Source organism: Parasteatoda tepidariorum, chromosome 2 (assembly GCF_982258835.1).
Source record: "Parasteatoda tepidariorum strain Cologne lab strain chromosome 2, Ptep-v5.0, whole genome shotgun sequence".
In the NCBI taxonomy this organism is placed as follows: Eukaryota; Metazoa; Arthropoda; class Arachnida; order Araneae; family Theridiidae; genus Parasteatoda; species Parasteatoda tepidariorum.
The window spans coordinates 99,233,537-99,251,326 of NC_141756.1; the positions used below are offsets into that span (position 1 = coordinate 99,233,537).

Sequence of the window (17,790 nt, forward strand, 5' to 3'; positions counted from 1 at the left end):
AAAAAATGGAAATGACTATAAACAATTGCAAAAAAAAAAAAAAAAAGATTATAAAATAATTTGAATTGACGAATAAATTGGCACAAATAAAACGCATCAAAAATGATGATTCAAAAATCAAAAGTCATTTTGATTCCGGATAAAAAATATCAAGATTTTCGAAACCCAGTGGAAAAGCGGGGCAATAAATGTTGAAAGAACAATAACAAAAAAGCCTCTTATATTTGCTATGAAGCTATGCTATTTACTTTTTTTGACGAATTAAAAATATTGAAATTAAGGAAATTCGAAGCAATATCTACCGAAAAGCTACATTGATTTAGTTTTATCGCGTCAAAAACTTAAATGCGTAAAGCAAAAATTTCCGGTATGTTTTAATTTAAAAAAAAAAATTCATAATAGTTTTTTTCTGACTATGTTCAGGTGCTGCTGTGGGCAGCATATTAAAAGCTGGAGGGTCGCAAATTGTGCCGCCCTATCATTGTGTATTATTTCTGGATAGTCACCCACCCCTCCACAAGGGTTGAGGGGGTGTTATTTATGCCACTGATCCAATGACCATGAGTCATCCGTGAATCACATATTGCTCAATTTAGAGATAGATCTGAAACGGAAATAAATTTTCTCCAGATCCTTTCACCCATTATTCGGTTCAGTGACCTATCACAGGACTTTCGATTCACAAATTTTACGAGTACGTATATAAATGCGTACTCGTCAATATATACGTATACCTGGACCGAATGTATACCTGACTGAAATATAATGGACCGAATACCTGCAGTATACTGCAGGTATTCGGTCCATTTTAGTGGTTTTGAGGATAAAACCCCGACCCCCTATAAAGTGTTAAAACAAAAAGTGTTGGAGCTAAGAGAGAGATTTTAGAGGAATTTTTCTGTCTTAAATTGTAACAAGAAAAAAAGCATCATTGTTCCTTTCAGACTTTTTTTTGTTGAAATTTTTTATCCAATCTTCATAAATTCCAGTGTGAAACACGTTTTACTCTCCCCCCCCCCAAAGCACCCTCCAATGACAAAAATATTTTACCATAATTTTTGCTGAAGATGGATAGGGGGTGGGGAAGACGGGGTACAGTGAATTTTCCAAACTTTCTCGCGAAGGATTTGGGATCTTTGTGTGGGAGATCTCTTGGGTTTTACAGGAATTTTAATTTATTAAATAGTAGCAATGATTAGAAATGTGTCATGAAAAGCAAAATTTTTCTAATCGTTTAATTAATTTTATGAATTTGAAAGATACGGAAAACTTGAAATTCTAAAGAGTAAAAAACTTGATGAACAATTGTAAACTGTAAAGGGCTATTCTCACTAGATGCAATTTCTTGCATGTAAATAAGAACCTGATTGGAGAATTATTGTAACCATCCGATAACTCACCAATCAAGATCTCATTCACAAGTTTTGCACATGAAAATATTGTATCCAGTGAGAATGGTTTGAAGGCATCAGTCCTCAACGGGCTGTCTTGCCAACTATGATGACGATGGTTATTTTGATTTTTTATGTGAGATACATGAAGGTGCGTCTAATGGAGCATTCTAGCAGTAGGGGAATCGCTCATGTGATCGCGTCAGATAGCCGTCCGTCCCACACGTAGTTTCTAAACTTTCTTTCGCTGGCTCAGAGTAATTGCATGCAGTGTGAATGTTCTTTATGGGTTCATTTTCAGTGCATATGATTCAAATGCAAGTGTTTGTCTGCTCTTGCATTCATTACATTCATGTACGTAGGTAGGAACTTTATTTGCGTGTCACTAGACCTGCACAATGGGCTATTGGTGACAATGTGGAAAGCATCCTTGAGGATGATCTAAAGACATGCCATCACCATTTTAATCCTTTGCAGAGGGGATGACTTCTCTGTTTAGGTAGCCCAATGACTTGTTCAAAACCGAGTTTCAAAACTGTGAATTCACACGCACAAATCGAGATCTCACAATTTACAAATCAAAATCACAGTCGGGAATTAGAGGCAGTGCAAATGCTGCCTAAGTGCACATGTGCTGAATTTCAATGTTAGAACTTAAGTAAATAACCTATATCTTTTCAATTCTCGATGTTAGTGCTCATATAAATGATTAGTTCTTATTTAATAGTTATTTAAAATATTTGGCATATTTATATTTTTAATTTATACTGTTAATCATTGCAATTTAACTGCATTTGTATTTCTCAAAAATAATTTACCTCTCAACAGTCTGGCAACGATTGCCTTTGCCACAAAAACTAGCAGGGGCTATAAATGAATAATTTTCGAGAATTGAAATGAGTTTAAATAATAAAAACAATCAAAAGTATTCTGCATTTCCGAACAGCCAAAATCGTGGTAAGCTTAATTGGCTTCATTTATAAGTTATAATTCATAAAATCTTTTGTGTTAATATTATTCGGGAGTGATAGAGCATTCAATAGCAGATCAGGAATCTGCTGCATGTCCCCATTACGCTCTATCTGAAGTATATTTTATTTGATTGATAAAATTTAGAACTTATTTTTGATTTAGTTATACACACGATGTTTGTTGATTATGATTCAATCTTAAAATGTGATTTATTTGATCATCATCGATAATGGTAAGGTATTAATTTATGAGCTTTGGGAAAGATTGCATTTCCCTCAAGACTTATCTTTACATGCGTACCAGAATTAATTCATATCTTTTAATTCATTTATTTTTCGAAATGTTTTTTAATTATAGATTATCTTTCCTATGCTTCTCAATAATTGGCTTTTTATAAGAATCAACACGTGTTATTATATTGCTTTTTACCTCCGTTTTTTTTCCTTGCTGCTTCTGAGCGCTAGCAATAGATTTTTGAAAATTTATTTTGAAATAAAATTTTATGCAAAACAATTGTTTTAGTTCAAATAATGTACCGTTTAATTTTATTTTAAGTATTTAATTTATGTATAAGGAAATAATAATGAACTTAGTTAATTTTAATGTTACAAAAATTCTAAATTTTTTGCTAAGTGCTGAGTGTAAAATTAAATTCAGGTTATCAGTTAATTCTTATTATACATTATTTTAAATTTTTTATTTTAACGTTTTAAGAGTTAGGATGTTTAATCAGCCTTGGATTCCGAGATTAAATGTTATTGTTAAATTATTAGTGAATCAGTTATTGCTTTTATTTTGTAATTTAACTTTTAAATTATGCTTCACTATCTGAGTAAGGAAATTGAAATAGGTAAATTTATTCTATCTAATAGACATTATATATTATAGGACCTTACCTGCGGATGTTTATGTATTCATACCTGTTTGCATTCACCTAAGTACCAAAAGAATTTTAGACTTTCATAAATGACTTTGTAAAGCATGTAGAGGTTTGCTTGCATGGGGATGACTACGAGTTTTAACCTTCAAGTTGCCCCCTTTTACCGGTGTTTTTTTCTTAGTTCTTAGGACTGCTAGGAAAAATCCGAATCTTTGCATTTATTTTGGCCTCGGTACTGATAAGGAATTCTTCCACCACCTGTTACGCATACTTTTACTTTCACCTTTATTATAGACCACTTTTTAAAATCTCTGGCGGTCTGATGAATTAATCATATTTTTTTCGTATGAACTACTTTTTTTTATGCAAGTGGAAAAATCTGCAGTTTAAACCAGTTTGAACATTCCGAACAAATGTAATTTTTGATTGCAAAAAGGTTTTTTGATCAAAAAATTGTCATTAATCTTTTTAAATAAGAATTAACATAATTTCTGATTTAATAAACTATAAAGAGTAAATTTATAAGTTTAACAATTTAAAATATTTATTTAAAATTTATTTGTTACATGTATTAAAAACTATTGATATATTCAATGAACGGAATCCTTATATATTTATTTAAATTTTAGAATGGACAAATGAACAAGTAGAAAATGGTAGTACTACTGCGTCATTTTATTATTGCATACATCTTAACAATTAGTTTAAATATTTTAAATCTATTTTTCATAGTTAGATGATATATTAAATTTATATTCTATCCGTGTATATGGGCTATGTCTTATAAATAGTCACTCTTTGAGAGGTGGAAATGCAATTAAGTTTTATTCCTAGTTTATGTTTGTAAGTTAAGCTCTGCAAAAATTACCTTTTTCAGTGTTTTTTTTTTAACAAATTTCTCAATTTAAATATATTTTAAATGCTTTTTATTAACTTTTCTTCTTTCTATTGGTTTTGTTGCTTAAATTTTCCTATTAATATTATAAAAGTGTTTATTTTATGGATGTCAGCACTGAAATATAATTAACTTCATATTTTTATCAAATATATTTTTTATCAATTATTTTATTTGATTATTTTATTATCAAACTCATTTTCAATTGCATTTTTATTTTTTTTGAGATATTGAAACATAATAAAGAATAATTTTTATCTTAGGGTAATTATTCTTTATTTCGAAAAATCACTACATAAAGAAATGTATTCTGAAAAGAATGTTAACCTTTTCTATTAAATTATTTTTATACACTGTAAAAGAAAAATGTATATTTGATACCTGATCCTTGTATACTTGATCGTCAAAATTACTTCAAAATATATTTTTCTAAGCAAATCGGTATTTTTTTTATTAGATTACAGTCATTTTCGGTAGATGCGCCCAGGGTTGGGTTTTTGACGTCAAAAAGTGGTTTTTGACATGACAAGGGTATAAAATTGTCAAAAATGTCAAAAACTGAGGTTTGCCAAGAAAATATATAAACTTCAAAACTACCAACAGTTGCTATGCATTATATTGAAATTTAATTATACTATAGGTAATCAGCAGGTTTCAAAATATTTTTTAATTAAAATTAAGGTAAAATAACAGATTTAAAATCTCAGAAATTTATATTCAAATGCATGTGCAGAAAAATTTTGCACAAAATTTTTTTAAATATTTATATTTTTAGTGTGAATTAGCGTGAATATTTGCATTTTCCCAACATGATTATATCAAATCATACTATTTGAAGTAAAATATTGGGATACTAAACAAAATTTCAAACATTTCCAAGCATCATTTTGTTTGGCATATTACATTACTGAAAAGTGTCAAGTCATTCCTGACTTAGAGTTTGTTAGTAGTTACAAGTTTTGAAAGTTTTGTTTAGCTTATTTCTAATAATTAAGAAATGCCAAATTTTAAATTCTTCTTTTTAGTTCCTGAATTTATTAATAGTTCCAAGTTTTTTTATTTGTTTGTTTATTTCTAACAATTAAGAAGTGCAAAATTTCGAATCCTTTGCAAATCAAGCTACTATAATGATAAAAGTTAAGTATCACTATTTTCGATAAGTATGTTACAATATTTCTGTATGAATGTATATCCTTCTATAAGAATACTTGTATATAGTTGCAAAATCAATAGCAATCATTTACAACATTCATTTATAAAGGCAATTAAGTGAAAATAATATATTGTCCGCTATATGCCATAAATTAAAGAAAACAGTAGGTTTTTGACGGTTTTTACCGGTAAAAACACGGTTTTTACCACTGTCATGTCAAAAACCAGTTTTTGACGGCAAAAACCCAACCCTGATATATATATATATATATATAAAAAGAGGTAGATCTTTTTTAGAAATATTAATTTAAGTAGGAATTATCTTTTATATAAAATAATAGAAGGGCATTAATTAAAAGGAGATATATATTTTCTTTTTTAATGTCTTATTTCATTGATAACAAAGATTTCATTCTAAGAGAAGATGATAGGTATATGCATATTATTACATGAATGAAATAAAAAAAAAAGACTGGAAGTTTATAAGAATGGGATGAAACTTTGTTACTTAAATGTTTGTAAACTAATTTGCTAGTAAAAAAATATTTCAATTGTACCCATTTAATTTATAACACTTAAATGCGTTGCTTTCGTTATTAAATATGTAGTTTGTGCAGATCAAGACTTGTTTTACCCGGAGTAACTTATTATTTTTTTTGATCTTAACTAATCTACTCTTCATTAGCACTTCATACACATTGCAAATAATCTCCCTATCTTTAACATTCATTAGCAAGGTGAGCCTGAAAAACATAGCTATGATTTTTATCTATTCAATGATTAGTTATTCATAATATCTTTAAACATTTTAGTAAGAAATTTTAACTATAATATTGTTTTTAAAGTATATCAAGTATTATTAATATCAAATATCTCACAATGATATATTATCAATATATAATTATCAGATGTTTTAGTTGGTGAACTTAAAAAAAAATCTAATTTTAAATTAAATCTGAATTTTTTAAAATTTTGTTTAAAAAATTTCGTGGCATTGCCTGATTGGGGATATTTCTGTATTGTGATCTGTCATGCCAACTGGAAACTTAAAAACTTTTTTCTATAATTTAAACTGAAAGTTATGAAAAAATGAATATTTAAAGGTACATTCTTTAAAAAAAGGTATTTATTTAAAAATACTTTTGAAATTTAAAAATACTTAATAAAATTATTAATATGCATACCCCTTACCTTGAAAAAAAAGAGAAACTTATAAAAATTTATCCAGTTGAGAATAATCCCTACAAAGAAATTATTTGTAATAGTACTCAGAATTAAACCTATAAGCACAGATATTTTTACCTGTGTGCAATTATTATTTAAACAGTTATTTATTTTTAAAGGGCATATGAATAAAAAGTTAGTGTTTGTAAGGGATGGCTGCTTATTTTTACAAAAAGATCAAAGAGGGTGCATTTTTAGGGATCAAAGGGCAGGCTGCCCTTCTAAAATTGCATAGGAAGAACACTGTCAGTTTATCTCAGTTTTCTGTAGATGAAAATTACTCAGATAAGTAAGAAAAAAAATTATGAGCGAAGAAAAAAATTTAAAAAGAGAAGATTTTTTTAAAGCAGGTGTAATTGTGATAAGTATTTGAATCAGGGTTGGGTTTTTGACGTCAAAAAGTGGTTTTTGACATGACAAGGGTATAATACTGGTTTAAACCGTCAAAAATGTCAAAAACTGAAGTTTGCCAAGAAAATATATAAACTTCAAAACTACCAACAGTTGCCATGCATTATATTAAAATTTAATTATACTATAGGTAATCAGCAGGTTTTAAAATATTTTTTAATTAAAATTAAGGTAAAATAACAGATTTAAAATCTCAGAAATTTATATTCAAATGCATGTGCAGAAAAATTTTGCACAAAAATTGTTTAAATATTTATATTTAAAAATTTTTTTTTCTTTTCGATACTTAATAAAATTAAAATTATTTACTATGCATTTTTGACATATAAAGAACATATAACTAATATTTATAAGGAACTTACAAGTTATGTTGTATAAATACAAACTTGATACAAGAGTATAAAATTTTTTTTTTAATGTTATACCGAGTATCTTTATTATCCAATATGTTAATTTGAATTTAAAAGTAGTTATATTTATGAATAATGATAAATATAATTCATATTTTTTTATTATATTTATTTATAATTATTACACTTATCATTTTAAAACAATTTTTATCTCTAAATTTTTTTTTCTCCACTTGTATTAAGAATACAAATAATGCATATCTTGAAAGCAAGAAGTAATTATTCAACAGCTGAATATTTAGATATTCAACAAAACTATATCGTATTCAGCAAAATGAAATTCACAAGTATTTGGATAAACTAAATTTTCAGCATAGTAAATGAATAGGCTGAATATACTGTAAATCGACACTAACTACTCTGTGTATTTAACAGTATTATTCATTAAAAATGTCTAATTTTTAGTATAATCTATACTATACACTAAATTTGGTTAAAAATAAATTTCTTAATAATATCACTGCAGATTTTCAATAACACATGAAAATGAATACATAATATTACAAAATATGTGAGTTTTCAAAAGTACAAGATTTTGGTTACTATTCAAAATATAAGTGTTTCTTCAAAATTTCAAATTTATTTTTTCTAGAACATATTTAGAAACACTATCCTTTAAAAAATATATAAATTTTATGTATTAATTAAATTTCACATATGAATATAGGTTTTTGACATTTTCGACATTTTTGACAGTGAGGTTTTTGACGTGACGGTTTAAACCATGGTTTAAACTGTCAAAAAACTGTCACATGTCAAAAACCTGCCAACCCTGATTTGAATTATTATCTAAATATTATATAAGTATTTGAATTATTCAGAATTATTTAGCTTCAAATCCTTAGTTTCCCAAATTGTGGCTTTTGTTGCCAAATGTTTGACCCATAAATAACAGAGACCTAGTAAAAATCTAAGGCTTTTAATCTTAATAAAGGCTTTAAATCTAAATCTTAATGCTATGAAAGGAATTTAAGGCAAAAGTATCAAAGTACTGTGCAAAAATTTCGTCCATAGTAGAGAATTAGATAACCATTACTTTCATACAAACAAGATGACAGGATAAATTGTTTCTGAAGTATCGATAAAATAGGCGTTACAAATGTATTTCTATGGAAAATAAAGTCAGATAAATGTGATGCAATCTTAAGCCATTTAAAAAAAAACTCTAACCCGTTTCTTTAAGGTTTAGTTTTAATACTGAAAATTTGCAAGCATATTTCTAGTTCAATCATCTAGATATAAGCGGCTCCCAATATTTTTCGGCTATGGAACCTAAATGATCGACCTTTTGGTAGAATTCTGTCTTATAAGTAAGGTTCATTAACAATTATGAACCTATTAACCTAAGAAGGACCACTAATTATTTTGAAATTATTTAATTGGGGGGATTTGATTTTTTTCTTCTAATTATCTTAATGCAGTTGAATGAACAAGCAGCAGCTAGTTTCAGTTCTGAAGTTGTTTCTGGTGTATGAATGAACTCAAAATTTATAAAATAAGCTGATTCATTGAAATTAAACAAAACAAAAAAATCTGTTAAAAACATTAAAAATGATTTTCAGAGAAATTTTTATTTTTGAGTTGGGATAATTTATTAAAAATTCGATGGGAAATGTTAATTCAAAATTTATAAATGCAAATAAATTCTTCATAATATTTATAAATCCTTTTTTTTTTTTTTCGTAATTTCTTCAATGTACTGTTGTTCATTATTTTTTTAAAATTTTGCTTTTTTTCAATGGCATGTAATTTAAACAAATTCATAAAAGTAGCAAAAATAAATTTCAAAAGAAGGCCGTATCTTATAAATACATTTCTAATTCTTCAAGTTAATGTAGAAGTTAGCAAAAATTTTCAATATGGCATTAAAAAGCTGTCTCCTTTAGGACAAAATTTTTTTTGGTGTTTTTTTTTCCTTCTTCTTGCTATATCAGTAAATTTAGTTATTTCGTTTTAAAAATATTTTTCCATTGCTCTCAAAGTCTTCTTAAAAATGCAGTTTTTAAGTTATTTTGTAATTTCAAAATTTATAATGAATTAAAAGTGAAAAATTAATTTCAATTAAACTAGCTTGTTTTCCAGCAGTTAATAGTGAAGCATTCCCCCCCCTTTTCATAAAATGTGAATCAAGCATTGTAATATTGTAAAATAACTTTTTATGAGTGCAATTTTTAATACAGTTATTATAATTGATTTTTAATTATATTTACAAAATTTAACTAATTATAAACAAATGTTCAAAGCATCTCAACATATTTTAATTTTTAAAGAAATTTTATTTTAAAAGAATCTGAGAAATTATATACATAAAAAGAAACGCATATCTTGATTAGAATTTGTATTAGTACTTCATTTTTCTACTATATGGTAAAATTCCTCTTAAATTTTCATGAATAAAATGAAATATAGCGGAAGACATTGAAACTTAACGAATCTAATTACTTTATTGATTAGTTATGTTTTCATTTTAATCCTCAACAGAATGTCTAAAGAATAGCGAAACCATCGAGAGTTGCGGATGCACAGTTTACTGAGATGGAAGGGATTTGAAATCATTTAAAATCCAACTTTATTTTTTAAAAATTCCCTCTCCTTTAACTGGAACAGTACATGCTTGGGGAATTTTTTAAAAGATCGCAGCTGATGAGGGAGGTGGGTGAGTGGAGGGCATCCGTCAAATCACGTGATTTTTAGATGATCCGCAAATAGAAATCACTTTTATCGATTCTGCATACGGTTTTTAACTGAATTAAATATCTGCTCGCAAATATTAAGTAGTTTTTTTTTATGAATTTTTTTATATATGCAGTTTAAATCAAGGTCGAGTAATCCTCTACATGAATTTTTAAAATTTATACTTAATATTTCCGATTTATATTTTTTTTTAACACTTTCTCAATATACAATTCCATGGAATTTTAAAAAAGAAAAATAGAATATTACAATGAATACTGTACTAGGGAATGTTTTGCATCTTGAAAGGGAAAAATCTCGTACGAAGGGGAATTTGTTGTCAACCAAGTGGAAACACCGCTTGCTGCTTCCAGCAATTCGCTAGCAGGAAGTAGAAAAGTCCGACTACTCGTAATTTTACGTGGCTGTTCACCATTAAGCCTAACTGTTGACATAAACTTATTAAAGGTGTGAAAATACTCTTACTCGGTTAATTATTGGTATCTTTTGAAATATGTCTCTGCAAGACATATTATCACCAGATATTGTTTGATTATTAATTATTTTAATTTATTTGTTTTGACTCGGCATGCCATACTGCACATATGCAGTCAAGTAAGTACGAAATATTTATTTTTCTTATTTTTAAAAAAAATAACATTCTTTATGCCAAATTTAAATTCTTATATTTAAAGAATAGTTCGAAGCTTATCGCAATGGTTTTTTTAATCCACTACTTAAGTGAAACTTTTTATCGTAAAAATTTATCATAGCTCATTGAATATAAATTCACAAAAAATGTTTGACGATTCTAGTCATATTATCAAGAATAGATTTTTGTATTAAATTTTTTTATTTTTTATTTGCTCGATTTTTCAACATACTGAGTTAATATTTATGCTAATCCTGACTACAAATCTGCATTGACGTTATCTGATACTATCTATATAGATCGTATTTAATTTCTAACTGCAATTTTTAATGTTTAAATTATGTTTTTATTTGTTTGATATTAATATTTTAATGTACAGAACCTGTACTTAATGTTTATTTCTATTTCTGTAATATCTGTCTATGTTTCTACATTTACGTCCTTGTTGACGTAGCGGTAGTTTTTTATAAAAACAATTGCTCTTTCATTGTGTTGTTAATCAAATGATTGAATGTATTGCTTTTGTATTACAGGCTTATTATTAATAATCATAAAAACATTCACTTGAGTCTTTTAAATGTTTTGATGAAACTAATTTTTATTTATAAACAAAAAAAAATTTTAAAAAAATATTGGCAATATTTTGAAATTTATAAAGTTAAAATTACTGAATTTTGATCTTTTTTTTGTAACACTGTTATTAGAAATAAATAATTTACCATTGTGTGTATTGGCAAAAATGACTTATATTTATTTTATTTAAGGGGTATATGTATCAAATTATTTTTAATGATCTTTAGTTTATTATTGATTCAGTTGTAATAAATTTTGTTTCTTTGTGCAGGTCACGCAGATTTTGGTCAACCTAGCTATCAAGGGGTAATTTATGTATTTTAATATTCTAATATATTGACTATGACTTATTGTATTACATTTGATTGTAGCTATTGTATTATATTTGATATCTTTGATTTGTTTATTTTTTTTAAGTGCTTATGACATTCATATGAGATAATAGCTATACACAAGTTTATTTAGGCAATTTTCAGAAATGTAGCGAGTAAATAAGTTTAGTTTAATGTCTAAAAGTGTTGTTTTTCACCTTAAATTTTGCACTGAGTACTATTGAACTGGTAAATTTATATTTGTGAAGAAAAATTATTATTTTTTTTTGTTGCCAAATCCTAAGCATCTCCATTATTTCATCATTGGTTTGTATTTCTTGATTATTATTTCCAATAGAATAAAATATTATATGATTTGATACCAAGATTATTATATAAAAGTAGTATTAACTTATTAAAAGTGTATTCTGATAAGTGCAGTAGAAATCAGTTATGTATTTATATACATTTTATAGAATTTTTTTCCCCACTAAGTAGCGAATTGTTTAAAAAAAAAAAACAAATTAATTCTGATCTGGGATGAAAATTTTAAAACTTCTACACTGACTGGTTATTAAGGTTCTTTATAAAAAGAATGTCAGTTTTATATTGATGGTTTTCACAATAAACTAGAGTTTGTTTACACTTTAATAGTGCTTAGTTTTGTTAAATTAATTTAAGCACTCTCTAAATATTTAAATCTATTTAAGATGTTTAAAAGTCTCTACTTTCTTCTAAGGGAGAAGTGGAAGAGAAATTATATCTTTTATTTTAAAAATAAAAATTTAATTTTTGTTTTTTATCAAGTGAATTTTTAATCACTTTTTGATACTAAAGTTTAATTTTTTCTATGGTTATTTGCATTTTTTTGGTCCTTTTACATGTATTTTCAAGTAATTGTGATGGGTACAATACGACACATGAATCTCAAATTTGAGTTATCTTTTTTATTTTGGCACACTCAATTTCATTGTAAGTCTGTGCCAATTTTCAATTGGCTAGTTTGTTTGGCCCTTTTCATAAGGGTTCATAAATTCCTATCTTTTTAATACGGTGTTATGACACACAAATTTCTTATTTGAGTAATCACTTTTCAACATCTTAGATTCAAATGATTTTATTGTAATTCCATGTTTTCCTATCGCTTCTTCAAAATTCATGAATTTGATGTGCTCAATTCCATCGTAATTCCAATTCTTTTACTCAACCGTTTCTTGTGTATGTTTCAAATTTTAGCTTTCATCTTGGTCACAAATAATCCTGCGTAAATCCATGTTATTTTAGATGTTTTTTTGGTTATTTTCACACTATTTTCCTTGAATTTCAATGTTAATACGACCTGTAAAATTCGAATTTGAGTTATAAGTTTTTGACGGCTCGATTCATGTCAATTTTAATGTGAATGCATGCAATTTGCTATTTTTTTTTCCTTGTAAAATCGTTATTTATAGTTTTTTTCTTTAGGTTTCATCCTCTTTTTTTTCCTCACCTCAAATTCAGATATTATAATGATACTGCAATATGCAAGTATCATCATAACGCTTATTTTAATTAAAGGTATAACTTTTTGACTTGTTCTATTGATAAACCGTGTCCTTTATTGAGCAATTTCTGGCAATTTATCGTTTTTTCTTTATTTTCTTTATTTTTTGGATTGGAATTCTTTAAATATGATGTTATTATGGTCAGCGAATTTAGAATTTTAGTACGTTTCCTTGCACTGTTTTAGTGCTGATCCCACCCTAAAACAATGCTGTTATCCTATCAAATTTTTGGCAGTTTTTACAATTTGGTCAATTTCCATATTGATTTTTAAATACCTAATAGTTTTACTACAGTAATATGACAGCGTGTAAAATTTTCAAAGTGCAAATTTATCTATGGGATAAATTTTTAAAAAAATTAATTGCAATGTGCAATGCATACATACCTACGTAGTACATGGTGCGTAGCATTTTTAAAAAGTACTTAAAAGTGCTTATTTTCAATTTCATTAGTGCTTATTTCAAAGGTGCTTATTCAGGGTTCCCACGGCCTTGAAAAAACCTTGAAAAGTACTTGAATTTCATTTTGATTTTCAAGGGCCCCTAGAAGTACTTGAAAACGATATTAAATCCTTGAAAAATTCAAAATGACCTAGAAAAGTATAGAAAACTCAGGAAAACGGCCCTATTTCCAGCATTTCTGTGTTTAACTTTTTGACGCACGTAAGTGTGAGTTAATGACTTTCCCGCCTTTCAGATGATGACACGCACTGTTTGATTTTAGGATTTTATGTATGTTTGGCTGATTTTAGGAATTTTAAATATTGGGAACTGCGCCAGATTCTGACAAAATCTCGATTCTCATTCAGGCAATTTTAATATCAATCATCGATCTTCGTATTGAACTGATTTAAGAGCTATGTGTTGTGATTCGTTTTCGCGTGATTCAAAAATTGTACTTGCAATTCCCATTAAAGCAATTTAAAAATCTATTATCGCGATTTGTACTTAAGCGTTTTTAAACCCCAATATCGCGATTATTTTTTCCGCAAGTCCAATGTCGCTATTCGTATTCACGAATTTTGCAATATTAAACATCGATGTTGTAATATCAAACATCGATTTTCGTATTTATACTCTATTTGAAAACTACTCGTTACGATTTGTGTTCATGTGACCCTGTCAAGTGCGTATGATCGACGCTACTGAAAAAAATTTAATTCAAGTATGAGTGGTTAATTAATACAGTCAAAAGTTGGCAACTGTTTCAATTTAAAATGTTTGACCGGTAATAAATTTATAATGATAATTCAGCTGCAACATCCAATAATTGATTAATTTTCTTATTAGAAAAGTGGTCAAAATTTCAAAATTATATTTAAGAACAATTTAAATTTCACTGTCTAAATGCTTCTGCCACTTTAAATATTAAATAAAAATCTCCTGGCAGAGTTGTTTTTAAATATCTAATTGATATCACAGTATTATGTAGAACATCCCCCTCCCCCCCCCCCCCCCCCCGAATTTTTGCTTATTCAGAGGTTGTATGCCTAGCTTAAAATAGGCCTTGTGCAAAATTCAAATCTGACGTTTTTATGAATCATGAATTTTATTCTTGACTTCATGCCAATCACCCTTGCTTTTTTTATACTTAGATCACTTTCCGAAATCAAGAGAGCGATGGAAGTCTTATTTTTCAGTACTGTTATTATCGTCTAACATTTATCGTCAACTAACTATTATCGTCAAAACATTTTAGTTGAAAATGTAAAATTTAAGTCCTTGAAAATTTTATAAGTGTTAAAAAGTCCTTGAAAAGTACTTGAACTTTATTTCTAAAGTAGAGCATGAACCCTGTTATTTCAATAGCACCTTTAAAGGCTTTTTAAAAAGCCCTTAAAGCTTTTTTTATCGGTTTTTAAAAAATGCTTAATTTTCCCTTTTCCAAAATGAGACTTTTTTCGTTAACATGTCGATTTTCGCCACATATTACTCAAAAACTTTTCACATTGTTCAACGTTTTCACATTTCATTCAACCACAATTTATTTTGGTGTACCGTCGGTCCATAGCGTGTGAAAGCGTCAATCATTTTACATGTTTGATGAAATAATTGCAAGTCCGCATGTGCGTCTACTTAACTGGGTTCGGTGAGATTCACTCTCATGTGCAACTGCTGCACTTTGCAAGATATTCTCAATTTCAGACTTCATTTTCCACCCTCTGATATGGAATCGAAAAATCTCTGGATCATTTTATAATGGCTAGTATGATCAAGAAAAGAGTTCTTTGTCAAAAATCTATTCGTGCCAATTTATCATGATCATATAATATTAATATAATATTAATCATGATATATATAATTTATCATGATCATATAATATTAATATAATATTAATCATGATATATATAATTTATCATGATCAAAATGCATAATAATTTTCAAAGACTTATGTCTTTGAAAATTATTATGCATTTTGTTAACTATATAGTGCTTTAAAATATTTTTTGAGTGCTTGAAAAGTACTTAAAAGGTACTTATTTTTTGTTGAAAGATTTGGCTATGCACCCTGATTTAGTTTTTTATTATATTTATTTTTCATAAGTGCTTCTTTTTTTTTCTAGCAATATGCTTTTACTCCACAATTGTCTGTTTCAAGCAATACACCTCATGATATGAATAAGCAGGTTGCTGCAGGTCAACCAGGAATGTATACTAACTCTGGTGGAATGCCTACTGCTCAGCAGCACCATCAGTCGATGGCAGGTCCAGTACCTAACCCTCAGCCTGCTACTTTAGTACAGCAGGGTCAACAGATGCGTGCTAATCCTATGGCTATGCCGGTAAGATAGAATTCTTAGTATTTGTATGAACTGTGAGTCCCGGTTCCCGCTGATCTAAAATTTAAATTGTGCTCAGGGTATCCGCGCACCTGGAAAGTCATGGATTTCGGTATTGAACAAAGTTTGTCTTGAAATGTCATGATTTAAACTATTTTTTAAAAAGTAATCACGGAAAGTTATGGATTTTAGGTTACCAAAAAATCTAATTTTTAGAATGGAACTCTATCCAATTTCATGGTGTTCCGATATTTCGAATATCTGAACTTGTAACAAAATCTCCACTCGCAGTCATATTTTGTTAAAATAGAAAATGTTTTTATCAAGTTCTTTAATTATTATAGTGTTCTTTCAAAAATGAAAGGATATCATTTCTGGAGTGATTTCAAATTTTTTTTTATTTATTTATTATTAATTTTTTTAATTTTATCAATTTAAAATTCTTGCTGAAGCAAGCCAGTCATTGTTGAATTTTTTTTAATTCCGAAATGAGAAAATAAAATCGGGAGTATTTCTTTTCCTTTCTGATGAACAAGAAAAGTATCTTTAGAATATAGTTCTGCAGAAGAAAAAAAATTATTTGCTTTTGTATTTTTTTTAGCTATTCTATTGCTTCAACTCTTTCTTTACTATGTTTTTTTAAAATCTATAGATATGAAGATACATAGTATAACAGTTTTGGTTATACTTATCATTTCAATTAATGTTATTATAATGCTTTTTTAAATTGTGTTTTTGTCAGAGAAAATAGCAAATTTTTTTAAGTTGAGAAAAAAATTTTGGAATTAGTCATGGAAAGTCATGAATTTTAAAAACTAAAATGTTGCAGATACCTCGGTGTTACTTAGTAAAATCTCGTTCATCAGACATCTATTCTATCCTTTCTCCCCATTTTTCTTCCTCTGTCCTCATTTGTGTGTGATAACTACTTCTTTATACCGATTGTTATGGGAAAATATTTCGGATAAAGTTTGATAAGATTGAATTAGGGAAAAAAAGCCGTAATAACTTTGACTAGAATCATTTAATGAGCTACTGAAGCAAACTCAAAAGTGAAAAGTTGATAATCTGAAAACTGATTCCGAAATAATAAGTGTTTGAAAGATCATTTGCTGGAAAAAATGGTATTTTTAAATTTAAAAAAAAAACTTATTGTGTAATGAGTAACAATTTTATTCCTAATTCCGATTTGTAACAGAAAAGTATTTATTTCATGTGGTATATTTGCCCCCTTTATTAAATGACTGCAATTAAATATAATTAGTTTTCACTTTTCAACTCGCTTCATACCATGATAAATCCACATTTTTTCGATATTTTTTTTCCTTTGCAGTTAGTGCATTTGATTTTCTCATAGTTTATAAAATTCTGATATTATACAACACGCAAAATTCGAATCTCTCGTTTCAATATTTACTTTTTGATGCACTTGATTTGCGCCTAGCAGCGTAAATACGTTTGGGGTTTCTTTCATTTTGTCGGCTATTTCTATTATGAATTTTCTCAAATTTTTTTTTTAAAATCTCTATATTTTTTATACATTATGACATGCAAAATTCAATTGGTGCATTTTTTAGTCATTTTTTTTGTTGCTATTAAGGTAATTTGAAATTTAATAATTGATTATGACATATTGAGTCACAGATTGAAAAAAGCTCTGTCTTGTTACCAAATTTTAAGATGTAAAATTGTAGAACTTTGTAAATATTTAATGTTATGTTGAGATTTCCTCTGATTTTTTTTTGTTTTTTTTTTAGTGATTAAAAAGTTGGCATTTTGTCTAATAAAGAGGACCATGTTTATATATATTTAATCAATATTGGCTTATTAAATTATTAATTGAATTTGAGAATACATATTTGATGGAATAATTTTTGTTATGAGAAATAAAGACTAATCTGTTACAGTATTGAGTAAAAAGG

General features: G+C 27.5%; 1 protein-coding gene across 3 annotated transcripts in view; it reads left to right on the top strand.

Moving 5' to 3' along the window:
• Window positions 1–2,055: 2,055 nt before the first annotated feature.
• The window catches only part of LOC107440339 (eukaryotic translation initiation factor 4 gamma 3), an 82,225-nt gene continuing 66,490 nt past the window's right edge, over window positions 2,056–17,790 (top strand). Inside the window, exons 1-3 of one of the 3 annotated variants that reach the window (XM_087157849.1) lie at window positions 2,056–2,348; window positions 11,505–11,539; window positions 15,653–15,871. In XM_087157849.1, the coding sequence (XP_087013975.1) occupies window positions 2,288–2,348; window positions 11,505–11,539; window positions 15,653–15,871 (315 nt within the window). In that variant the 5' untranslated portion in view covers window positions 2,056–2,287. Of the gene's footprint in view, window positions 2,349–2,407; window positions 2,596–10,328; window positions 10,624–11,504; window positions 11,540–15,652; window positions 15,872–17,790 lie in introns of those variants that run through there. The other 2 variants (XM_087157851.1, XM_087157850.1) reach the window with 2 other exon arrangements.